Source organism: Tachysurus fulvidraco, chromosome 7 (genome assembly GCF_022655615.1).
Source record: "Tachysurus fulvidraco isolate hzauxx_2018 chromosome 7, HZAU_PFXX_2.0, whole genome shotgun sequence".
In the NCBI taxonomy this organism is placed as follows: Eukaryota; Metazoa; Chordata; class Actinopteri; order Siluriformes; family Bagridae; genus Tachysurus; species Tachysurus fulvidraco.
In genome coordinates, this window is record NC_062524.1 from 23768558 (window position 1) to 23792115 (window position 23558).

Here is a 23558-nt window from a genome sequence, read left to right on the forward strand (position 1 = left end):
AAGCATTTGAAGTAAAAGTAAAAAGTAAAATTTCATTGATTTTCGGTAGGCATAAGAGGCACTTCATCCGGTAGGAAGAATCTTTCATTCAAATGTACAGAAACATTTCTTGCAAACACGGCCACGGGTGTATAACGTTATCTTCTTCACCCTGTTCACCGAGTTCACCACTATCGTCAGGGTGGTCGTCTACGACAGGGGTGGCCAACCCGCGGCTCCCGAGCCGCATGCGGCTCTTTGCCCGGTTTCTCTTATGTTCATATCGAAGTTTGTATTTGTGTCTTTTTATTGTGCGTGTTCGCTTCGCTTGAGTTCAATACGGTATTTTCATCAAACGCGCATGTGAGTGGGATGGTAATACCTCAAAGTTTCAAAGTAGGCGCAAGATCATTTTAGTAAACAATTTGTGTCAAGTTTGCTCTCAAAATGGCAGGAAATAAAAGGTGATGATCATGTGTGCCCATGTGTATGATGCGGCTCTTTGCGGTAACACAGTAATGTGGCTCTTGGTCTCTGACTGGTTGGCCACCCCTGGTCTATGATAACGGGAGGTCCTCCAGTAGGTGCTTCCATGGCGGTTTCAGTTGTGCTTCTGCCTCCTTTTGGCAACATTATGCTGAAATAGAGCGTGCGTAATGCAGTCTAGGAGCAGTGATTCGCCAAACCTCCCTTATTGCAATGGCACACATTTCTTATGATTTTATTTTGTAGTAACGAGTAACGAAGATGCTTAGTGGGAATATAAGGGAGTAAAAAGTATACATTTTATCTAGGAAATGTAGCGGAGTAAAAGTGAAAGTTGACATATATTTAAATAGCGAAGTAAAGTACAGATACCTGAAATTCCTACTTAAGTACGGAAATGAAGTATTTGTACTTCGTTACATTACAACACTGAAACCGATAACAATGCTAGTGTCAGCGCCCGGAAGGAGGAGGATTGGAGACAGACCCGTACGCAGGATAGCTTCAAATGAAAGGGGTTTAATACATGAGGAAGACAAACATATCCACAATACACGGGGAACTGACGAGACTAATTACAACACGTAACTATATTATTGTTAATGAAGCCCACATATATAGTGAAAGGGACAATCACACACAATGGGGAACAGGTGTGATGACCGGGAGGAGTAGACGAAGGTGGGGCAATCACATGACACAAACAAACACAAACACACATGGCCAAAAGTCTGTGCGGATCCTTGACAGATCCGCGCTGATCCCTGACAGCCTGGTTCTTGAACTCATTTATTTTCAGAGAAAAGCACATCCTGAATAGTTCTCTTCCGCTTTAATCACAGCACTTGCAAACCCTTTGTATTAGCTGAACAAGCACATACATACTGTATAAATCTGTAATCTAAATGACCAACAGTTCCAGATTAACACTTTTGAACCAATCAAAGATTCAAGAGTTTGACAGTGTTTGGCTCTAAATTTAATATGAATAAACTGTGCGTCACCTGCGGGGTTTTGAAACGTTAGCAAATCTGTGATTTGATCCAAAGAGAGCGAAGTGAGTTTAATAATCATTTTTGATCATTAACAGTTCGATCGAAATGGGATTTCTGTTTCCCGCAGCACACAGAGGTTTTCTGTAGGAGACGGAGAAACCCGAAGACTGGATTTCACACCTCGCTCGAGGCATCTGTCACCGATTGAAGAAGCAGGCATCAGTCAGCGAAGTATGATTTGAAAAGTTGGTGAGGAAAACGCACAGGGCTCTGATCTCCTGCAATGTGTTCTGACTCGTTGGGTTTGGGAAAGAGATGCTTCAGAAGACTCCTGGGAGAATGAATGACTGACAAATAAGTAAAAGCGTAGCTGACGTGAACTAAGAGCTTTTTTTTTCCTTTCCCAGAAGATGACCAAAAGCAACTTTAAATATGCAAACGTTATTTAGTTTGTTTGTTGTTTTTTTTAAATCGGCAGCCTTTATGTTCTGTCATTCAGCTTCGTTTTTTGTTAATATTTCATGTGTAATATGAACTTATTCTTAAAAAAACACATTTCATACATCTGGAGAGCTAATCAACAGCAGCCCCAGGCTAAAAACACAAGGGTGAATGGATCCTGTTTAAAAATGGTGTTTCATAACTGACGTAATCGATCAGCAATATTGCAGCAGATTCCACTGCTCTCCAAAGAGAGAGAGAGAGAGAGAGAGAGAGAGAGAGAGAGAGAGAGAGAGAGAGAGAGAGAGAGAGAGAGAGAGAGCTTGAGATGTGTTGCTAGAGCAACAGACTGTAACGCAACAAGCGATGGTGTGTTTTTTAGTGCTGACAGACGTGAAGCTTCTTCCCATGAACACCAGCAACAAACTTCAGGAGATTTCTAGGAGCTCTAGAGCTCATTATATGCTGTTTTTATTCCTCTTTCAAGGTTTGAGTTAATCAGGGATGCTGGACTAAATATAGTGTATTTAGAGTCTAGGATTTAATGTAAATGCTTATTTAAAATAAAAAAAAAATCGTATCGTATGCTACACAAGGGGGAAGTCGTGGCCTAATGGGTAGAGAGTTTGACTACTAACCCTAAGGTTGTGGGTTCGAGTCTCGGGCCGGCAATACCACAACTGAGGTGCCATTGAGCAAGGCACCGATCCACCCCAACTGCTCCCCGGGTAAGGTTGCCACCCGTCCCGTGAAATACGGAATCGTACCGTATTTACAGGCAAAATGACGCGTCCCGTATCAAATCAATACGGGACGCTATTTGTCCCGTATTTTACATAGGTCCACATTATACAGCATCCCATGCAAATCACCCCACCCGCATTGTGTGAAGACGTGTCCTATTCTGCCCCTGATTGGGTAATACTCGTTGCCATCGTTGTTTTGATTGGTTTGTTTTAGGGTTACGGGCCGTGAACCACAGCCAATCAGAGTCAGAGGATGGCGGGACACCGCCTTGCCGGTTCTTTTGACAGAGTCAGAGCGAGTTATAAAGTTGTTAAAGTTATGGATCTGTTAATTTAATAATAAATTAATAAAATATGGTTCACATCTCACAAGTTCCTCTAAAAGCTTATTTTTTGTGTTCTCAGTCACACTTTGTTGGCGTATATTTATTATTGTCATAGCTGTGTATTCAATATGACCACTTAAGTTGTGATATACCACTACTGGCACGCCATCGGGACTGTGGTCATCGTGGCCCTGGGGGGTCGTGGCCCCCGCTGCGGCAGGCGTCCCTTATTTTTCTGTATTGAAGGTGGAAACCCTATCCCCGGGCGCCACAGCATAAATGGCTGCCCACTGCTCTGGGTGTGTGTTCACGGTGTGTGTGTTCACTGCTGTGTGTGTGCACTTTGGATGGGTTTGGATGGGGAAGCACTCTGGACACAATGGTCACTGGATGTTATTAGTTTTTTCACACCAATCTGTGTTGTGTGAGTAAAACAAAACATCCCATGGGATCATCAGTTTCTAATTTACTCAAACCAGCCAGTTTGCCACTGCGACAGTAGCTGACGCATTTGGTAGATACTTGAGTTACTGAAATTTGCTACGACTTTAAGTGCAAGACCATTTGCATGGGCAAAAAATGTTCATACTTGTATATATTTATTCCCATGTTCCCACCAGATGTACATTAATCTTTATAAAAATTTCAATGTTTGGGAAATTGTGCTTTATGTAAGTGATTTAATCCACCAGGGTATTTATTTATTCATATATTTTAAATCCCTTTAATATGGTACTGGATTTTATTGAAGAATGTTTGGTTTAATAGAAAAGGTCAGTGATGAGATTGTTCTCGTAGCATAAATCGAATTTAATCTGTGCTTTTCAAAACGTGTTACATAACAATTATTACTGAATAATTCTATTGGTCAGATAGAAGGAAATTCTGAAAACATTCACAGATCCTGGATCAGAAAAATCAAACCGGTCTCAGCTTACAACGAGGCTTTTTGTGACAGAAAATGACCCGTAACGTCCTGACATGGCTCCTTCTTCTGATCTCTCCCGCTGTGTCTTTTTGAATTGTGGTTTGTGGCTGTCTTTCTCCTCACTTCTGAGAGCAGGGTCAGAGGAGACAGCTGCATGAGCACTAAATCGCTCCTTCAGCGAGCCTCATCCCTGCTCCAGCATGCGGATTATCATCTTTCCGAGCATGTAGTAAAGGGGGAAAATCCCTCATTGTGTCAAACAACAAGACCACCGGCTTCTCCACCAGGTGCATGAGATTGACCTCTATGCCAAAAGGCTGGCCAGGTGCAGCTGGGAGTACCGGACAGATAGAGTTTAAGCATTTAGCTCCAAACGGATTCCTCAGACAAATCTGGAATGCCAAGTAAGGCTGTATTGAGTGCCGTTGTTATAAGACAAAAAAGGAGCAAAGCAATTGGAAAAGTGGGTCATTAGACAACTCGAAACTCCCTCTCACCTTTAGTGGAGCTCCAGTGCTCTTGTCATGCCGTCCCCTGCTGAGCTAATCGATGGAAACCTGTGTGTGTGGGCTCTCGTTGTATTGGGTCAGTTTGATGTTGGATATAAGGTTGCCATCATGGATCTCGGCTCCCACTCTTTTGACTTGAATCCGGACCTGTTTAGGGAGGGTTCAATGTCTACCACATCTTTCTTTTTTCCCTGGCACCTGGTATAATTTAAACACTCTGCACCTTCTAGTGGCCAGACATCATAGTGCTATGCTTGATAAAATCATCTAGATACCAAGACAACAGGCATGTCCATTATTTGGAACGTTACCTTAAATTTCCCCCGTTCGTTTCACAGTTCCCATCCCAATGAATGCTCATGTTTGTTTTAGTTTGTTACCATTATCGTTACCGGCATTGTGATGGTGTGTATCTTTACTGTACATCTTCTGTGTCTGCTTGTTGTGAAGTCTTACCGTATTTCTTTATTATTGATTTTTTTTTTATTTGTTTCGTTACTTTCTTTACTGGAGTTTTGACATTGAACATGAAAGTCAATCTAGTTCTGACTACGTTATGAACCCAGACCTTTTGTTGGCCTACTAAGTCATGCTAACTAAACTATACGCTAGTGACATGTGCTGTGTTTCATGACAGGGTTAGATTTGACACCAAACGCCATTTCCCAAACCAACCAACGCACACGTGGCTGCTGTAGACTTATTCCCATCCCATCATGTTCTGTTTTGTGGTTTCTCAATTTTGGGTTTTGTTTAATTTGTGTATTTTTGTTTGTGCTTTGATTTTGTTTATATGGTTTGCTGATGGTCTGAATTTTTACTTGTTTTCTGACCTTTCTCATATTTTGCATTGTTTTCATCTCCATCTCTGCCACCTGACAGTGTCAAAGCTTTTATATTAGCTCATTTTAAACACAGAAAACCTTCTGATGCCCAGTAAATAATCCAAAGCCATGAATCAAGCACTATGCATTTTAGAAATCTTGACAAAGAATTTAAATTTAACATTTCATCGATCTCATCCGAGCTTAAACATGTCATGCCATCTTTAAAATAAGCTGGAGGCTTCCAAACTATAAGAGCTCATTCCATTTTCATGGATCCAGAGATGATTCGTCATACACTGAGGAATGAATCTACCCAGGAGAGGATAACAGTCAACTCAACACATAACAATAGAAAGACAGATACACAAGGGCTAGTATTTATAAGGCAACACATTAGGCATAACAAGCAAAAGGTGACCATAACAACCAGAATTGTGCCAGAAGTTCCTGACTTAAACCCCTGTGGCACCCAAAATGGTCCAAAGAGGAAAATAGGGAGCACAACCCAACAGCGAGGGGGAAGGGGACAAAGGGACAAAGGGATGGCATGGCCCAAGGAGGAAACAATTGGAACTATAACCCAAACAGTCACCCACAAAGTCCATAGCCAGGTTATTTGACAGAGAATTGTCCCTGAAGTACCATATTTATTCCTCTGTATGTTCAGAAAAAGAATTTTAAGAGGGAAGTTACTTATTAAACCCAGAAACAGTCTTGTATGAGCACGAGCATTTGTAACACTCGAGAACAGGTGCCTCATGTTGGCAATATTTGCAATGAAGTATTTCCTCAAATGTATAGCTCTGCAGAAAATAAATGTCTCTCTGATTGGTTTGCACAGGAAATAAATTGCCTGTGGTGTCTGCAGGAGTGACGTGCAAATGGCGTTAAAAGCATGCATAATGGCCATGGTAACATTTTTTACATGCAAGCAAAATGGGATTTCTCCATCGACTAAGTGACCGCTGTGTGCATCGAAGCGAGGCTACTGGTGAAAGCAGTCAAGTTGAGCGTTAGCCATCTTCCATCTGAGGGTTCGCATCCAATTACTGACATAACACACATTTCAGAGTGACAACAGCACTGATCGATTGCTCCTGCTTGTTATTGGGGAGGATTAAGGATCCTGAAAGTCCCTCATTTGATGGCAAACCCCATTGGGAAATAAGAAGGAAAACATCCCTCAGTGCATCCCTGTTTTCCTTTATAATTTGACTCCTACACACATATACCTTATACAGTTTTTGTGAGACCACCCAACCCCCGACTCTTCTGTTTGCTCAGTTTTGCATATCATCATTTAAGAATCAAAAAAACTCGAAAATCTTTTATGATTTTGCTCTCACTGTTTCTGTCTAAGGTTGCTTCCATTTCTTTTTATCGCCACACATTACTATTGCCCGTAGCTGTGTTTCTCAAATAAGATCTATGCTTATTATTTGCACGAGGCTGCACCATCCAAACACGCTTGCAGGAAATAATTCCCTTGTGCTTTCAACCTCAAAATGGCCTCCCATTTACATTATATATCCTGTTCCACACTTAGGAAATATGGCCCTGATGGGCACCCTGCCTGGAGCGATTGGTTGCTTCCTCTAATGGAACGGGGCTGGGGAATAACTGACTGGACAGGTGTTGTCAGGACAAATCATCAAGATGAAATGCTGAATGTGTGAAACAGCACTTTGGCAAATATTCCCATTCTATGCTAGGGAAACGTCTTTACCGGGTGCTTACAAAGAGTTGATTTCTCATGAAAGAGAATGTAAAATATTTACAGTGCTGAAAAAGCCCTAGAGAAGGACCGACTCCTTGAAATAGCCCTTCGGAAACGTCTTTTTATTACTGCCTTGGATTAAGTCTCTCAAGAGATTTGATTCACACTTGCATCTTCCACTTTTTATGGATAGTTGTTCTCAAGATTACTGTATTTGCCAAGTCTGCAAATTTTTTTGGATTGGAAATCATTTTGAGAAGATATATTTAAATTGAGCTCCAGGTACATAAGATTACATGGTTGCAAAGGTCCAGATAAGCAACGTATGCAGGCGTGTGTGCATATTCATTACTCTATGGCTGGGCATTGGGTACTAGGATCAATCCAACTTGGGTACTAGGATCAATCCAAAAACAAAACAAATGCAGGGTCCAAAGTCAGACCTTTGTCCCTCCAAACTCTACCCCTACAATCAATGCTTCAGTTTGCAAGCTTCTCTACATAACATGTTTAATTGAGTGTTTAACTGGAGTTGGATTTGTACATGTATATCATAAAGCTTGTTCATTTAGAGGGCAGAAGGTAATGACGGAAATGCTGAATCTGTATTGAAAGGACATAAGTAACATGCTTTCCTCAGCTTTGCAAGAAAGAGAGAGCACATCAGGTGGTTTTTACTTTATTTGAGCACTTATGTGCTTTGTACCCTACCTCTTCCCCGATGGTACTTATGTAGCAATGGTTCTTGAGTCCTATACAATCCTCTGACGCCAATTGCTTTAGTGACTACCTGCTGATGCTGCTTGTTTTTAAACACCTCATCAGGGTATCTTCAGTATCTGTTTCAGCCTGGTAAGGTCCACTGTTGAGCCCAGAGCCTATCCCGGTAAGACGGGGCACTAGGCATGAATACACCCTGGATGGGATACCAGTCTATCACAGGGAAATGTGCATGCATATTCACATCTAGAAACAATTCAGACCTACTGAAAAGAAGTGGGAGGAAACTGTAGAGCTTGGAGGAAGTCATCTCTAGCTTAGGGATCTAAATCTAATCTAATTGTTGGGCATAATGAAAAAAACATGTATAATCTTTAAGTTAATCTGAGACCAAAGGTTTCATACTGAACTCTGAAATAATGGTAAGACTTTGCGATGAAGAGTAATTAAGCAGTTATTATGTCTCAAATACTGTAGCATGGTACAAATTTTAGTAGTAGCAGTAGTAGTAGTGTGTTTAATACCCTGGTGACTGGGAAGATGACTGTTGGGGAGTGTGTTCACACTGGGAATCACACACATAACTGACATAACTTTAAGTAACTGTGGAGCGTTGCACACTGTTTTTCTCCTAAACACTCCATTTCCTGTCCTTTCTTTGAAAATATCTAATGCACCAAGCAAAAAATTAAGAGCAAACTACTTATTTACATCATTTAGCAGTCACACTATCCAGAGCGGCTTACATTTTATCTCACTATTATACATCTGAGCGACTGTGGTTTAAGGGCCTTGCTCAGGGGCCCAGCAGTGGCAGCTGGGTGGACGTAGGAATCGAACTCACAACCTTCCGATTGGTAGCCCAACACCGAAACCACTAGGCTACCACATCCCCTTGGACAGATTTTGGACCCATTCAAAGGTCATTTAGATGTTGTAAAATAGTATGTTGTAGAAGGTGCATAACAGGATATTGAGAAACTCTGAGAGTAGACAGAGATGCATGGAATAAGCTATGGAGGTGCAGCTCTGGAAATAGAACAAGGAGTAGAGTTGGACTGGGATGACTGGTCCAAAAAATGCAAAAGACCCCATTTTATAAAAAAGACACAGTAAATCACACACACCAGGTGTGCGATAAAAACAAAGTGAAGGACCATGTGAGTTGCCATTGGATTCCTTCTGGAAGACAAGTGAGTTAACCCTCAGCAAACTTTATACTAGAGCAGGGCAATATGACACTGATGTATCACACAGTAAATAGCTTTAAGCCTTCTTTTAGTCTCAAGGTCATAGCCAACTTCATTATATGTGACCAACATAGACTTCACCATGCCACCATAAACTCTGGGCCTTCACCTGCCTCATGGCTGGGACAGTGTCCTCGTTTCTCCCAAGACCTGTGACTCCAAACCCCTGTGCATTTTAAAGGTCTGATTTAAAGCATGATGTCAACACAACCTCCATAAATCCATGTGCTGGTATTCTAAACTCCAAATATTAGCCCAGCTAATCAACAGATGCCATCACAGCTCTTTCATTTTTTGACATTAAATTCAAATTAAATTTGTCAGGGTTCCGGGAAGCTTGACAGAGCACATGTTTGGGACTCAACTGGGATCTATAGTGATTTTCTAGCCCAAGTTTTGAAATTCCAGCATTCATTGCTGAACAGAGGAGAAAAAAGAGGAACAGAACAGGACAAATGTCACACTTACTGAAAACAACAACTTCACCTCATACATCCTCATTTAAAGATTTCTTTGTGATGATGGATGTCCAATATTTCTGACGATAACGTTTTTTTTTTCTTTATTTCTTTGATGATGCCAAGAACTAAATTCTCTGCAATTAAATGCTAAAGCTTAAAGGACAGATATACTGCTATTAATTTTAATCCACACACAATACATTCATTCATTCATTTTTTACCACTTATCCGAACTTCTCGGGTCATGGGGAGCCTGTGCCTATCTCAGGCGTCATCGGGCATCAAGACAGGATACACCCTGGATGGAGTGCCAACCCATCACAGAGCACACACATACTCTCATTCACTCACACACTCACACACTACTGACAATTTTTCCAGAGATGCCAACCTACCTTACATGTCTTTGGACCGGGGGAGGAAACCGGAGTACCAGGAGGAAACCCCCGAGGCACGGGGAGAACATGCAAACTCCACACACACAAGGCAGAGGTGGGAATCGAACCCCCAACCCTGGAGGTGTGAGGCAAACATGCTAACCACTAAGCCACCATGCCCCCCCCCACAATACAATTTACTTTCAGTATAGGCTCCTGTACATGGGATTCTGTTTTTTCCATGTTTAATTTGTTGTTTGGTTTAGTCCAGAGATTACAGATGACTAAAATATCCTTGTTCTACACTTGTAATTTCATAACTACAGCTATTATGGTATAATTACATTTTAGACAGGAAGTGGTTTGCAGTCTGTTCCAGTTGAAACACTTTAGGGATTGTTTGCTATTTTATATATCCTTGTGAGGTTCTGCTCAAAGTACTTGAAGAACTTTAACATGAGTTTTGTCTAAATTTCTTTATCTATCTACTTTGATATAGCTCTTATAACTCGTGCTAAACGTTACTTGTTGAGAAAACATTGCACAATACATGGGACTTATTGGGTATTCTTTATCTTTTTTTTTTTTTTTTACATGGTCTTTGTTAATGTCGTTTAATAGTCCTCTTATTTTGCCAGTATTAGATACACTGTACAATGTGTCCCTGATTATTTTTTTTTTAAACCTTGTAAATCTAAAATCTAAAAATGTCAGTGCCATTATTATTCATTATAATTGTATTTGAGCTTATATGTTTATAATTTCAGTGACTTATTCTATTTTTTCCTCTTTTTTTCCTCCCATCTGCATTACCTCCCCCTGGAGCAGAAGATTACCCCGTGGAAGGTAAGCACATTGTTTTCAGTTTCTCACATTGAAGGTGAATTGCTGGTGTTAAAGCTGGATCATAACTCGATGAATGTGTGCTCCCTCGTTCCGAGGGGCATTGTCAGCTTGGACTGCGGTTTGGTTGACTTACAGGGGCTTTTGATTTGCTGCTACAAAACAAAGATTGATTTCTCGACCCCTTCTTCTTTACCCTCTCAAAGCAACCCTTTCCTTTTTCTCATTAGTTGATTTTATTTTGGTTTGTACCAAGTGCTTAGCTGTGGCCTGTAATCAGATTTTTGGATAAAAATCACTGATCATTTGGGGTAAATAATAAGCAGTAAAGTATTATGCTTTTCCCAGAGATGCTCTCCTGGACTCCACATGCTACATTTTGGATTAGCTCATTATGTATGCATCCTTCAGGCTGTAATTAGCTCGTTTTACTCTTCTGGGGAAATCACAGTTTTAATGGGTTATTTGTTTAATGGGTAGAATGCAAACCATGGCCATCTCCCAGTAGGAAGCCACGCGTTATTCAACAGGGCCAGTGCTCTAGGGCAGACCTGCCAACACCATTGTGCCTCATGGCTCTGGGATTCAGCAGGAAAGATGGTGGTCTTCCTTATGCTTCTGTACTAATGGATTTCCCTGCTGATTGGTTTTGACTGTAATTGACAGGTGGCATGCACAGGTCCGGCTCTTTCAAGCTTGTTTCCTGGGATAAGCTGCAGGTATCTGTGAGCACTGCCCATCAGAATTCACAGCTGATGAATTACCCTGTCTATCCAAACTAAAGTCACGGGAGAGAATCACTATGGCAACACCAGCAGCCAGATGTTTCTGGAGAAGACGAGACTGTTATTGGTGGCTGGGGTTGAAAATTGCTACCTCTGGATTAAAGAAGAATAGAAACGGGGGGTGTTTTTATATATCATTGTCTAGGCAAGGTAAATTAAATTTACCGTCCCCCCAAGATTTAGATTCATTATAAGCAGTCTATAGAGGACAGGGCACAGGAAAATTTTGAAGACATGAAAAAACCTAAAGATGAAGGAATATATTCTCTTCAGGGTGACACCAGATAGTCAGGCTATAAATTGCTACGATATATAGAATCATGAAGGCAAACAGTATCGGGTATGTTCAGTATAAGCGTTTTGTGAACGAGTCTCTGGATAAGCATTGGAAAGTATTTATTAAACATTTGTTAATACAGCAGCAGTCCTTAGGTACAAATCGACATTATTCGTTTGTGATTGTCCGCTGAAGTAATGCTGTCTTGGATAAAAGCTTATTATAAGCTTAAGTGAGTAGAGATCCACTGATGCAGTGTCTTTTTTCCCCCAGTATCGGTGCTTTAAACATCAGCCATTATCCAACACTGTAATTAATAGTAGCATCATTAGTCATTGAGCTAACAACTACTGGTAAGCTTTGGTTGGCTATGTACTTCAAGACAAGATCAGTAAATTCTTCAAGGCAATTCGGTGCTTTGTTCATATTTAGTTCGTTCTTCATTCCAATGTGCCTGATTGGAATATACTGCGAATTTAATTAAGATATTTCGCCAGTGTTTTGGTGTAGACTGTACTTGTTATTTACAATCCCTGGTATATGCTATCTATACACCTGTCAAGGCCACCGGCTCTGTCTAGGTATCTGTTGCTTCTTCATATTCCCTGGGTATTAGTCAGATTGTTTGCCACTCACCACTGGCAGATTTGAACAATTGCAAAATTATTAAAAATCAGTGATTTGCTAAAATAAAGTTAGCACAGCTAACGGCAAGTGTACAAACTGAAGATGTAAGCAAAAACAATCACCAGTTTTTATGCTTGTGCCAAAAAAAAGAATAGAAAAAGAAAGGTCTTGTCATGGCAGAAAATTACATTTGATTTGTCACGTGCTGACGTCTGCAAGCTTGCTGTAAAGCACAAACAACCACTGATATCAACAAGGTCAAGTAAAATACAGCCTGAAGGAACATTAGGGGTGAGTCTAGGATAGGTAACGATATGGTGTATTGTTTAAGATAAAGCTCTCAGTCCATTCCATCTTAAACAGTATAATCTACAGGCTGTAGACTGAAGTAGGATATGAACTGAGCTGAATTTGATAAAATATCTTGTTTGCTGGAATCTCTGGTGAATTTCAGTTTCTTGTCTAGACTGATTTCTACAACTGGGAAGTTGGAAACCTGGCCAATTTTTAAAAAAAGAATTAATCTTCAGTTCAGTGAACAAGGGGGGCATGGTGGCTTAGTGGTTAGCCTCACACCACCAGGGTCGGGGTTCGTATCCCGCCTCTGCCTTGTGTGTGCGGAGTTTACATGTTCTCCCCGTGCCTCGGGGGTTTCCTCCGGGTCCTCTGGGTACTCCGGTTTCCTCACCCGGTCCAAAGACATGCATGGTAGGTTCCATCCAGGGTCTATCTTGCCTTGATGCCCGATGACACCTGAGATAGGCACGGTCTCCCCGTGACCCAAGAAGTTCGGATAAGCGGTAGAAAATGAGTGAGTGAGTGAGTTTAGTGAACAAAAAAACAAGCATCAATACACCCCCTATTTCCTATCTAGCACATATATAGCAACCATACATTCCTCATGCATGTGTATCTGAGTTCCAAGTGTCATGACACGAGTCGAGTGTGGAGTGTGCCAGTGAACCGGAATGTGATGAAGTGTCCTGATCAGTTTCACTCGGCTGCCTGGCAGGGAGTGAGAGGACCGTTTCTCCCACTGGGAGAGCTGCACTGTTGACATCAGAGCTGAGCCGTCTCACCCCGACGACATGCTTATTTACATTTCACAGGAAAAAAAGGTTGATACGGGGTGGTGTGGTGAACTCAAGCTGACGCAATACTTGTAGAACTGTGGTAGACAACAGCAGGCTGCTGTAATTTATTTCAGTATGTCTGTCTTAGGTTTAACTCATTCTAATTAAGCGTTATCTCTTGTAGTTTTTCGTAACATTTACTAGATACACTAGATACTAGATATGAGGGTTGACTATTTTTATTTATTTATTTATTTATTTATTTTTTAACAGTGGCTTGGGCAGAAGTCCAAGCAATGAGGTTTATAATAATGCACAGTATTGTTTCTATAGCAACAGTCTATAGCCCTTGATTGGCAGGTGTCACTGTGATTGATAGAGGAATGTGAGAGCATAGAATATCTCTTCTTCTCACAGATCAGGGCTGGCTGTCTCTCTTGCACTCAGAGTGACAGATACGTTCCAATCTCCAGACAACAGGGTGAACGCCACTCCGAAGTCGGAGAAGACGTTCTAGTTCATCTGTAACGTATCAAGCCGCATTTTTTTGTGTTTCAGTCTTTGACTCATTTGAAAGTGTGGTGTCAGATAAGCTGTTTGTGATAACATGAAGTGATAACACCAACTGACACCAAAATGACATTAAAAATTAATAGTTGGCGAGTTTGATGTGATGCACGAGGAATAAAACACTTCAGGGTGAGCTGTTACAAGAAAATATCCACCTTCAAGCTGGAAATGACTTGGCAACTCACACGACAATTAGTCAATGCTTGCATTTTTTGTCCTACCTCACAACATTGATTTAGAAGTTCGAGTCCGCTACGGACCACAAACATGATGATGTCACCCAGTCTCAGAAATAGCTAGCTTTTAATAAATTCATTCGCTTGGTGAGTTGAGTATAACTCACCCGAGGCAGAGATCGGTTCCTTGGCTGTGAAACAAATTTCACACTTGAGAAACGCGTACCTTACTCACAGCACCTTCCGTTGTTCAAATAATAATAAAAAAAAGGTTACATATATCCCAGGCTTTGCATACACATCCCTAAGCACATTAGAGTCATTATAAATGCAACGCTCTTCCTTCATTGATCTGCTCACCGTCAAGGGGTATTTGAGGCATCGGTTTAATCACTTAATTAAGGCTACTAGCAAACAACTCCCATGGACATGTTCTGAGGCCAAGCATACTTAAGATAGATCCTTAATTTTACACCAAGCATAGTTTCATCCACTGCAGTTCACTCCACACTGCCCTATTTTTGAGGAGTTTTGTCTAATTAGGGGCATTGACCGACTCCTCAAAAGGTTGTCCTAGATTGATGAGCTCCAGGCAGCTTTTAAAACCCAGCCGGAGGAGGGAACACTGAACCTGGAGGTAATTTGCTGAGAAAGCTATGGAAATTGATGAGCTGGAAGTACAGTGACCTGGTTTTTCCAAGTGAATCCTGACACACTTTCAGTATAACCAGAGACACCAGAGGACATCTTTACCTAGAATAAATGCAGACTACAGGAAGACGGTGAAATTGCTCTTGGTAGCAATTGTTGCCTTTAAAAATGGGCCAAGGTTAAGTAAGTTCAGAAATGGCTTTTGTGTATGTGTGTGTGTGTGTGTGTGTGTGTGTGTGTGTGTGTGTGTGTGTGTGTGTGTGTGTGTGTGTGTGTGTGTGTGTTCAAAGCATTTGCAAACACTCATTGATCTTGGTCTTATCCAAACGTTTATTAACTTCTTTCTGGAGCACCGGAGATTACATTTGATCAGATGCTGATTGAAAAATCCGCATTTATTTTTATCCCCTTCCGGCTCTTACATAACTAATGAGAGTTTCAACGCTGTCGGACTACAGTTTGGATTTAAAAAGTGTTCGCTAAAGATTATTCTTGAGGATCCGATGGTGATTTATGGATTTTCAAATGCAGAGATATGATGAAGTATAATTTGTTTGTTTTGTTTTTGTTCTTTCGTTTAATGGAATGGTTTACAAAAAGAATGTCTAATAAGACTGCAGTTTTAGGGCATATTAACCTATTTTTCCTGATCACTGTCCCAGATTTTCTGTAGTAATCCATAAGGAGCATACAAGCAATGTTGACTAATCCCTAAGCTTTACACTGTACGATATTGGGGATTTTTGTCGTTGTTGCTATTGCACGTTCTCTTCGACCATCATACTGATGGCTGCATAGCATGTCAAATTTAATATGTGCATTTTTAAAGACCCCTGTTCTTAAGGTATTTACAAAGGTCTGCTAGTACGCCACACTGAAAGCCTTGTATGTAAGTAATCATTAACAATAATGATTTGCTTAAGGGCCTTTTTACTGTACACCTGGTCACTTCACTTCAGTATCTGATTTGTTAAAACTGTTCCATTTACATTAGGCCACATAATGCAAATATATTTGACCTCATTTCCGGGCTAATTGAAATGTATCACGCTTTGGTGTATGTGGTTGCTACAAAAAACAGCATTTACTGTTTGCTGCATTTTCGCTGGCAGCAGCAGTGCATTTTAAGACACAACGAGACACCTGGGTGAAAGATCGGAGCCAGCGCTGGTGAGAAAACATATTTGTTTCTGGTGCGATGCACGACTCGTGAGTCACCTGCGAGTGACGTACTTCCGTTTGGGAGGAGTATAGCGCTGACGTATGTGGCTTAAACAACCACATGCATTTACACCTGTCCAGTTTCATCTGAAACGCGTCCCAGACCACCTCCTGAAGGGGTTTGAGCGATCGGATTTATATCCATCTCGAAAACGTTTCGGAGGGCATTTAGACCCAGTCTTTTTACCATCGGATAGCTATCTGATCACAGAAAACGCATGAAGTGACCATGTGTAACAAGAACCTAAGTTAATATAGCCGGCCTACATGACTGATGCCTCTTGCATTGAGACAGAACAAAAATCCATATTATTTCAAGCTCCCGATGAAGAATGGGTGCCCTCTTTTCCTCAAGCCAGGAAAAGAATGGTTTTCCCAAGGGAGGACATTTACAACTAGTTCACAGTAGGTTAGATTTCTGCAAAAAGTGGAGAGTGTTAATTGACAATGTAGGCAGGACGCAGAAATTTACTTGGCTGACAGAAGTGGAATCCGATGATTTGGTGTTGTAGCCCATCCATCTCAAGATTCAACAAGTTCAGATGCGAACCACCAACAAGCGTACCATAGTAAAGTCACCTTGATGACATCATTCCCTTTTTGTTGTAAAAGCATCTCTAAATTTTTGTGATTTTTGTAATTTTTTTTTTGGACATTTTTTTTTATTAATTTAGCCCAGAGTCTATTTGACTTACAGTAGGAAAGTATTGCAATTTTGTAATTGGAAAATGCTTGTCGGGGCATAAATGGGATGATTCAAAGTAGTTGTTCAGTAGAACTGACTATTCGAAAAAAATCTTCAAAAAAATCTTTCTTTGTAATGGGTGGTATTTAAGCCCAGCGAGGCATTTGAATGTAGCTGACTAATTATTTTACGTCTGCTTCTGCTCTGTTAAGGATGCACAACATGTGCGTTGAAGGTCAGACAGACTTTTTTCTTTTCTATACACACGAGAAAAGCTGGATGAAATGAAGGTCATTTGGTGCACAGACACAAAGCACTAGAACAGGTGCAAAACAGTTCTTATATTAGGCCTGCTGTGCATGTTGCTCAGGTTGGGAACAAAGCGTTTAAGAAAGCTCTTCAAGATAGTCGCACACACACAACCCATGAAACGGCTTGTAAGTCGTAATTGAACTCATTCTAAAGCAATAATACAGTATTCAGTATAGCTAACAATGTTGTCAGTCATTTTTTTGTCCTATTTTTGTTTTCTGTTTTGTACACCTGATTTATGTAATGCTGCCACATTAATAGGAACACCTGCTCACCTGCCCATTCATGCAGTTTTCTAATCAACCAATCAGGTGCCAGCAGCACAGTGCATGAAATCATGAAGACACAGAATCAGTTCATGCTTACTTCAAACATCATAATGTGCAAAATGTGTTATCTCTGTGACTAATCATTCTGACTGATGTACGCTTTACTCGAAGCTGTAGATATTATGTTTTTGGCTGCTGCCCAAACATTGGCTGATCAGATTATTGCATGAATGTATAGGTGGTCATATAGAAAATAGCGCGAGAGAGAGAGAGAGAGAGAGAGTTAACCACCGGGCATTCGGGATCGAAAATCTTCCTCTCATTTGTGTTACTTTAAATGTACACACTAGAAAACTTAACATGTTACTTTTCCAAGTTTAAGACAAACATACATTTAACGATTTTTATTTCAAATCATTAAACACAAAACATTTTCAGAAAGTGAAGCTGCTTCTGAAAGAATGACAAAATCATGTTGAGAGATTACTAATGTGATACGGGAGGAAGGGGCGGGACTTTGTGGAGGTTGAATTCACAGTTCAAAAAATCAGCACAACTGTCAATCATTCCAGATTTCTGTTGGTCATGTGGTTCCAGTTGGTTTGGAAAAAAAGCTATTTTGACATATTTTTGATGATGTCTGTTACTACCATCCTCCTGTCTCAAAGGGAGTAAAGGCTGGAGCATTCGTATCCTGCATGTTGGTGGACTAGTAACCCATCCACGGCCGCTCATCCGGTCCAGGACACCCTCCCGGTGACATCTTATGTAATTGTACAATCAGTTTCAAAACAAGCGCACAGTTATCAGTTTGAATCAGACTAACATGCATTGAAAACATTGGCTCCCTCCTCACGCTGGCGGTAGTAGAAACAGCCTCGTTTTCTGTTGTCTTATCCCTCTCCAACAGACGGACTCGATTGAGACCCTAAAGGCATGAAGGCTGGCTTTAGCACAAATCTTAATCCTATGTCATAAATCAAAGCTCTGCACACATCCAGATGCCTGGGTATCCATTTTGTGTGTTCTCTCTGATTTCACTGCGTTCGCCTCAGTGCCACTGTTAGAATGTGCGTTAGAGAGATGTTGAACTGTGCAGATTTGATAGAGCTGCTGTTATTGAGTAGCCTATATCCCAGATGAATTGGGGTTACAGGGCATTTGGAAATAGTGTCGCCTTTGTCTATTCACTTATTGCTTCTTTTTCACCACTGAGATTTAGCTGCACTTTCAGCAACCCTGTGCCATTCTCTTACTTCTAGTATTATAAATTGTTTCTGTCCCGGTCTCCTGACTATCCTTTTCACCGTTTGCATTCCTCCTTCCTCGAGAAAGCTTTTGTTCGGCAGCTTGGGTCAAAGCAATGGGTTACATCGACACTTCTACTTTAATAAAAACACAGACATGTTTTACCAACACAGCAAAAAGTGTTTTTTATTTAGGCTACTTGTTTTGGTTTTCTGTCTGAAATGGATCTAGTCAGGTAAGAGGAAGCAGACTAAACAATCTGCCTTAAGTTGTTGAAAACCTTGCTAGCTACAGTAAGTGTAATTTTTTCATGGTTAGCAAAACAGACATAAGCTTGTATTCGGATACTGTCAGAAAGTTCACCATGCCCTTGTACTATTTCTTCGTCATCAAAACACAGAACACACACACTTATACACTCTTAACAGATAGATATATAATGTTTAAACCTTTAAATAAAAGGGTCATTAATAAAAAGCAGACGATAATGAAGCTCCTGTTTAAAAAGACCTTCCTAAGCTTATGATATGTTCTTGTTGTTGTTCCATAAATAGTTTAGGTTACAGATATAGAGGTTTGTCCGATGTTTCCTCGGTTCAACAAGAGTGAAATCTTTAAATCCAATTTCCTCGGTCTTGTCAATAGTTCAGTTCTGGGAAATATTTCAGTCTGTTGTTTTCAAACGTATAGCAGAATGTGTCAGGATTTGACATGGAGGGTTTTCCCAGGCTGCCAGACATTACCTTTCTCATGTAAGTTTGTCTTTATGAGCTGTAGAAAGCTCATATCTCAACAGTGAGATGCAGGAGTTTTTTAATAACAAAGAAAGGTCTGAGGAACAAAGAAACTTTATTATGACTCATGATGTTTCTTTTGACCTGATAAGTCTTGGATTGGAGGAAGTCTGTAAAAGTCAGAAGCAAGTAAATAAATAGGCTTTTTGATGCTTTAGGTTTTCAGTGAAAAGAGAAAACAATGGGCAAATTTTTGCACCACCAAAAAAAATATTTTCCACTGCTCCAGCTGAAAAGGCATTATTATAGTAAAATTTCTGCAAAAGTCTAAAGTGTTTTTTTTTTTTTTGGCCTCTGACTGGATTGACACTGACATAGCCATGGTTCAAAATGTAAATTTTGCGACATTCAGTAGACTATTACAGAAAATAGAGAAAAGCAGAAAGGATTTTTTTTCCAACACTTACTGAACTAATATTTTCTTATCAACCAGACAGATTAAATCATAATATTCACATCACATTACATCACATTAAAACACGAACGTAGAGCTTGGGAATTTAGTACACTAAAACGAATCATCAGAGCTCAGTCTCCATTCCCTGAACACTATTCATAGCATTCAGCTCACACCTCACCAGGTAATAAGCAAGCCACTCACCCGTGAACTGAGCCGTTGTGTTACAGCGTTCTATTTTGCACTATTTTCTGACAGCCTACATGCCGTTCTTATAATTTCAGCTATTTAAATAGTATTTCAAATACTGTGTGAACATGTCGTTAATCAAATTGAGCAGATGTGTCTCTCTTTTCCCAGTTTCACTTCCTCTGGGAGGTCACTAATGTGTTTGAATCTCACACTAATGGAGATAAAGCTCACGCCGTGCACACTGAGCCGTTCAACCACCTCCAAATAAAGCCTTTCATTTAGCAGAGGCCTGGTCGATCTTAGATCTTTACCTGGATGCTGAGATCACAGGAGTAGTTTGCTGTATTGAATAAAAGTCACAATGTATATACTATTGTTTAAGAGCTTTAGTGGCTTTTTTTTATTTTATTTTATTCCAACACCAGGAATGGTTCAGTTAAGATATAGAAGGCATTATTATCATTCTTCTTCTTCTTCTTCTTCTTCTTCTTCTTCTTCTTCTTCTTCTTCTTCTTCTTATTATTATTATTATTATTATTATTATTATTATTAGGAGTAGTAGTAGTAGTAGTAGTAGTAGTTGTTGTAGTAGTCTATTTTAATATTACATTTTTTGTACAAAATTTATTTGTCACATACACATACATACAGAGTACGACATGCAGTGAAATGCTTTTTACATCTGTCCAGTATTCAAACATAAGGAATGCAATTTGGGATAAAAAATATAACCAAAAGGAGGTAGATAAATAAATAAAAAAATAAACTATATAAAGAGAAACTATAGAAAATATGAATATATAAGTGAAAAATAATGTGTATACATAAATATACAAAAATGCGTATGTTTTTTAATTATCGTCCTTAAAGTGTCCATGTGCAGTATGGTGTGTGTATAAGGTGTATAAATTGGTACTGTGCTGTGCAAGTCCAGAGTTAAAGTGACAGTCCAGAGTTAAAGTTTTAAAGTGTCAGTGCAAAAAGGGTGTTCAGAAAAACAGTGAAAGGGAGAGGTCTAGTACTAGATCCAGATCCTGGGTGTTTCCTGGTTTAAACTCCGAATGGCCTGCGGGAAGAAGCTTCTCCTCATTCTCTCTGTGTTTGCTTTCAAGGAGCGGAAGCGTTTCCTTGAACGCAACAAAGAAAAGAGTCCATTGTTGGGATGCCGAGATCCTTTACGATCTTCCCGGCCCTGGTCCGGCACCGCATGCTGTAGATATCCTGCATGTCAGGGAGCTCGGTGTGGGTGGTACGTTCAGCTGACCGCACCACCCTCTGGAGGGCTTACTTGTCCTGCATGGTGCTGTTCCCGAACCAGGAAGCGATGCTACCCGTCAGAACGCTCTCGATGGTGCAGGTGTAGAAAGTCTTTAGCACCTGAGAGTGTGCAATGCAGGCATGTCTTGAGAAAAAAAAGTTCCCCGTTTTCCTCCCCTGAAATCTGGAGTCAGCTGTAGAGCATCAGCACTAATAGCTGCAGGACTTTAATGTCACCCCTTTTCATTTAACAAGTTGACACCCATGTTGTGTGTGTGTAAGGATGCGAATTTGTGACTTGTGAGACAGACACACAAAGTCCCCATTTTCACATTTGAGCTGTTGCGGAAAATGGCCCACGGAAAGAAAAAAAAAACTAACACACAGTTTTTTTTTCACACCGATCCCTGTCTGAGGTTGCTCTCTGGATGAGAATTCTCCTTGTTCTCCTGCAGTGTCGATGCAGAGCTTTTCCTCTATATGTACAGAGAGCCCTGAAACCCTCGCACTTCACAGCTCTGATAAATCTAACTCCGGAACTGGCAGCATGTACCACACCCCACTGTGAGTGTCTGATCAGTTGTGTGCGTTGTGTGACAGCTGTGTAGCGTGACTGTTTGAATATTCTTCAGTAGATAGCAGTGACACAACAGAGGCAATACACTAATACATGCCTACTGTATACACACACACACACACACACACACACACACACACACACACACAGAGTATCACTTCACATAAGAGAGACTCAGATCAAAGTTCAACTGTATAAATACAATAGAATGAAAAAGTAAACGCCAATCAAATCTCTCTTTCATGCCCAGTGTCCTTTCCTCTTCAATGATCTACACTTTTCTGTTCAGAGAGATTTGTCTGATTGTTGCTTTAGCTGAAAGAAAAAAAAAAAACAAAAAAAAAAAAACTGACACTCATAGTTTTTAGGTTTCTCCTAAGTGCTGGGGCAAAAGCATTGATAATGGAACTTCTGTCCTTGCTTTCATGTCTTGTCCTGATACAAATAAGAACATTTTGAAAAGATTCGCTTCCTAGGTTCTCCTTTTAGATCGGTTTTGCTGCCTTGTTAGTTTGAGTTCACTCAAAAGTCTGCCCACCATCCAGGAAGGACGATCCTTCTGACCTGTCAAGGTATGAAGAAGTAAAATAATCAAAGGGAGGAAATGAAAAGCACTAAAATGTCACCACTATGGTTCAGAACCAGCAGGCTGAAGAAAGGTTTCTTGCTGCGGGCCATCAGCATCCTGAATAAACTCTAATCCAGTCATTTGTCCTTCTTGCACTCGTTCACTCATGCCTCCACTCCGTCCCACACACCGGTAACCTTACTGACAGGCACAATCAAAGACACTCATGGACAATCTTTTCAGATGTTTGTGCCACTTCTGGGCATGCTGCAATATTTCTAAGAGCTACTACAGTTTACTGCCACTAAGGTCCAAGTCCTGTCTATGTGCACTATATATCGATCATATTTATTGCACATTACTGCATCTACTTTGCAGTTTTGTTTACTCTGTACCGCAGCTTCACCTGTTTTTATACTCTCCTGTGGACAGATTCTTTCTTGCATTGCATCCTTTCCCTTTATTGACCTGGTTTAACAGTAAATGCAGGTTAAGCATCAGTTTCGGGTGTTTTCTAAAACACTATAGCATAAGATAATAATCATAATAATCATCGTAATCATAATAATAATAATAATTACCTTTGTGTTTACTTGCCGTAAAATAAACAATAACTCTGAATTTAAATAAAATATAATTTGAATATTAAATATTTCTAAAGCCAGGATTACTACCACCACCTTTTCTACCACTAAGTCCTGTCTCTGTGCACTGTATTGATTTATTGCTCATGTTTATTACACAATGCACATGCTCCATCATCATTTTTTAAAATGCTACTTTGTTCTGCTCAGACACTATAACTGCACACAGCAAATCGTTCTTTCACAACCATTTGCCCTCTTGTTCACATACAGTACCCCGACTGGACATTTTCCAGTTCCAGTGTTTCCAGTATGAATCTGAGTGGGAAAACGCATCAGACATACGTACATACACACACATACATACACACACATACATACACACATACATACATACATACATACACACACATACATACACACACATACATACACACATACATACATACATACATACATACATACATACATACATACATACATACATACATACACACACATACATACACACATACACACATACACACATACATACATACAGACACACACACACACACACACACACACACACACACACACACACACACACACACACACACACACACACACATACATACATACATACATACAGTACAGACCAAAAGTTTGGACACACCTTCTCATTCAAAGAGTTTTCTTTATTTTCATGAC

General features: G+C 40.3%; 1 protein-coding gene across 16 annotated transcripts in view; it reads left to right on the forward strand.

The window, feature by feature from the left end:
• The window catches only part of nrxn2b (neurexin 2b), a 579761-nt gene that overhangs the window by 115609 nt on the left and 440594 nt on the right, over nucleotides 1–23558 (forward strand). For all 16 annotated transcript variants that reach the window (XM_047816422.1, XM_047816432.1, XM_047816433.1 and 13 more), the window contains exon 3: nucleotides 10591–10608. In XM_047816422.1, the coding sequence (XP_047672378.1) occupies nucleotides 10591–10608 (18 nt within the window). The remainder of the gene's footprint in view (nucleotides 1–10590; nucleotides 10609–23558) is intronic.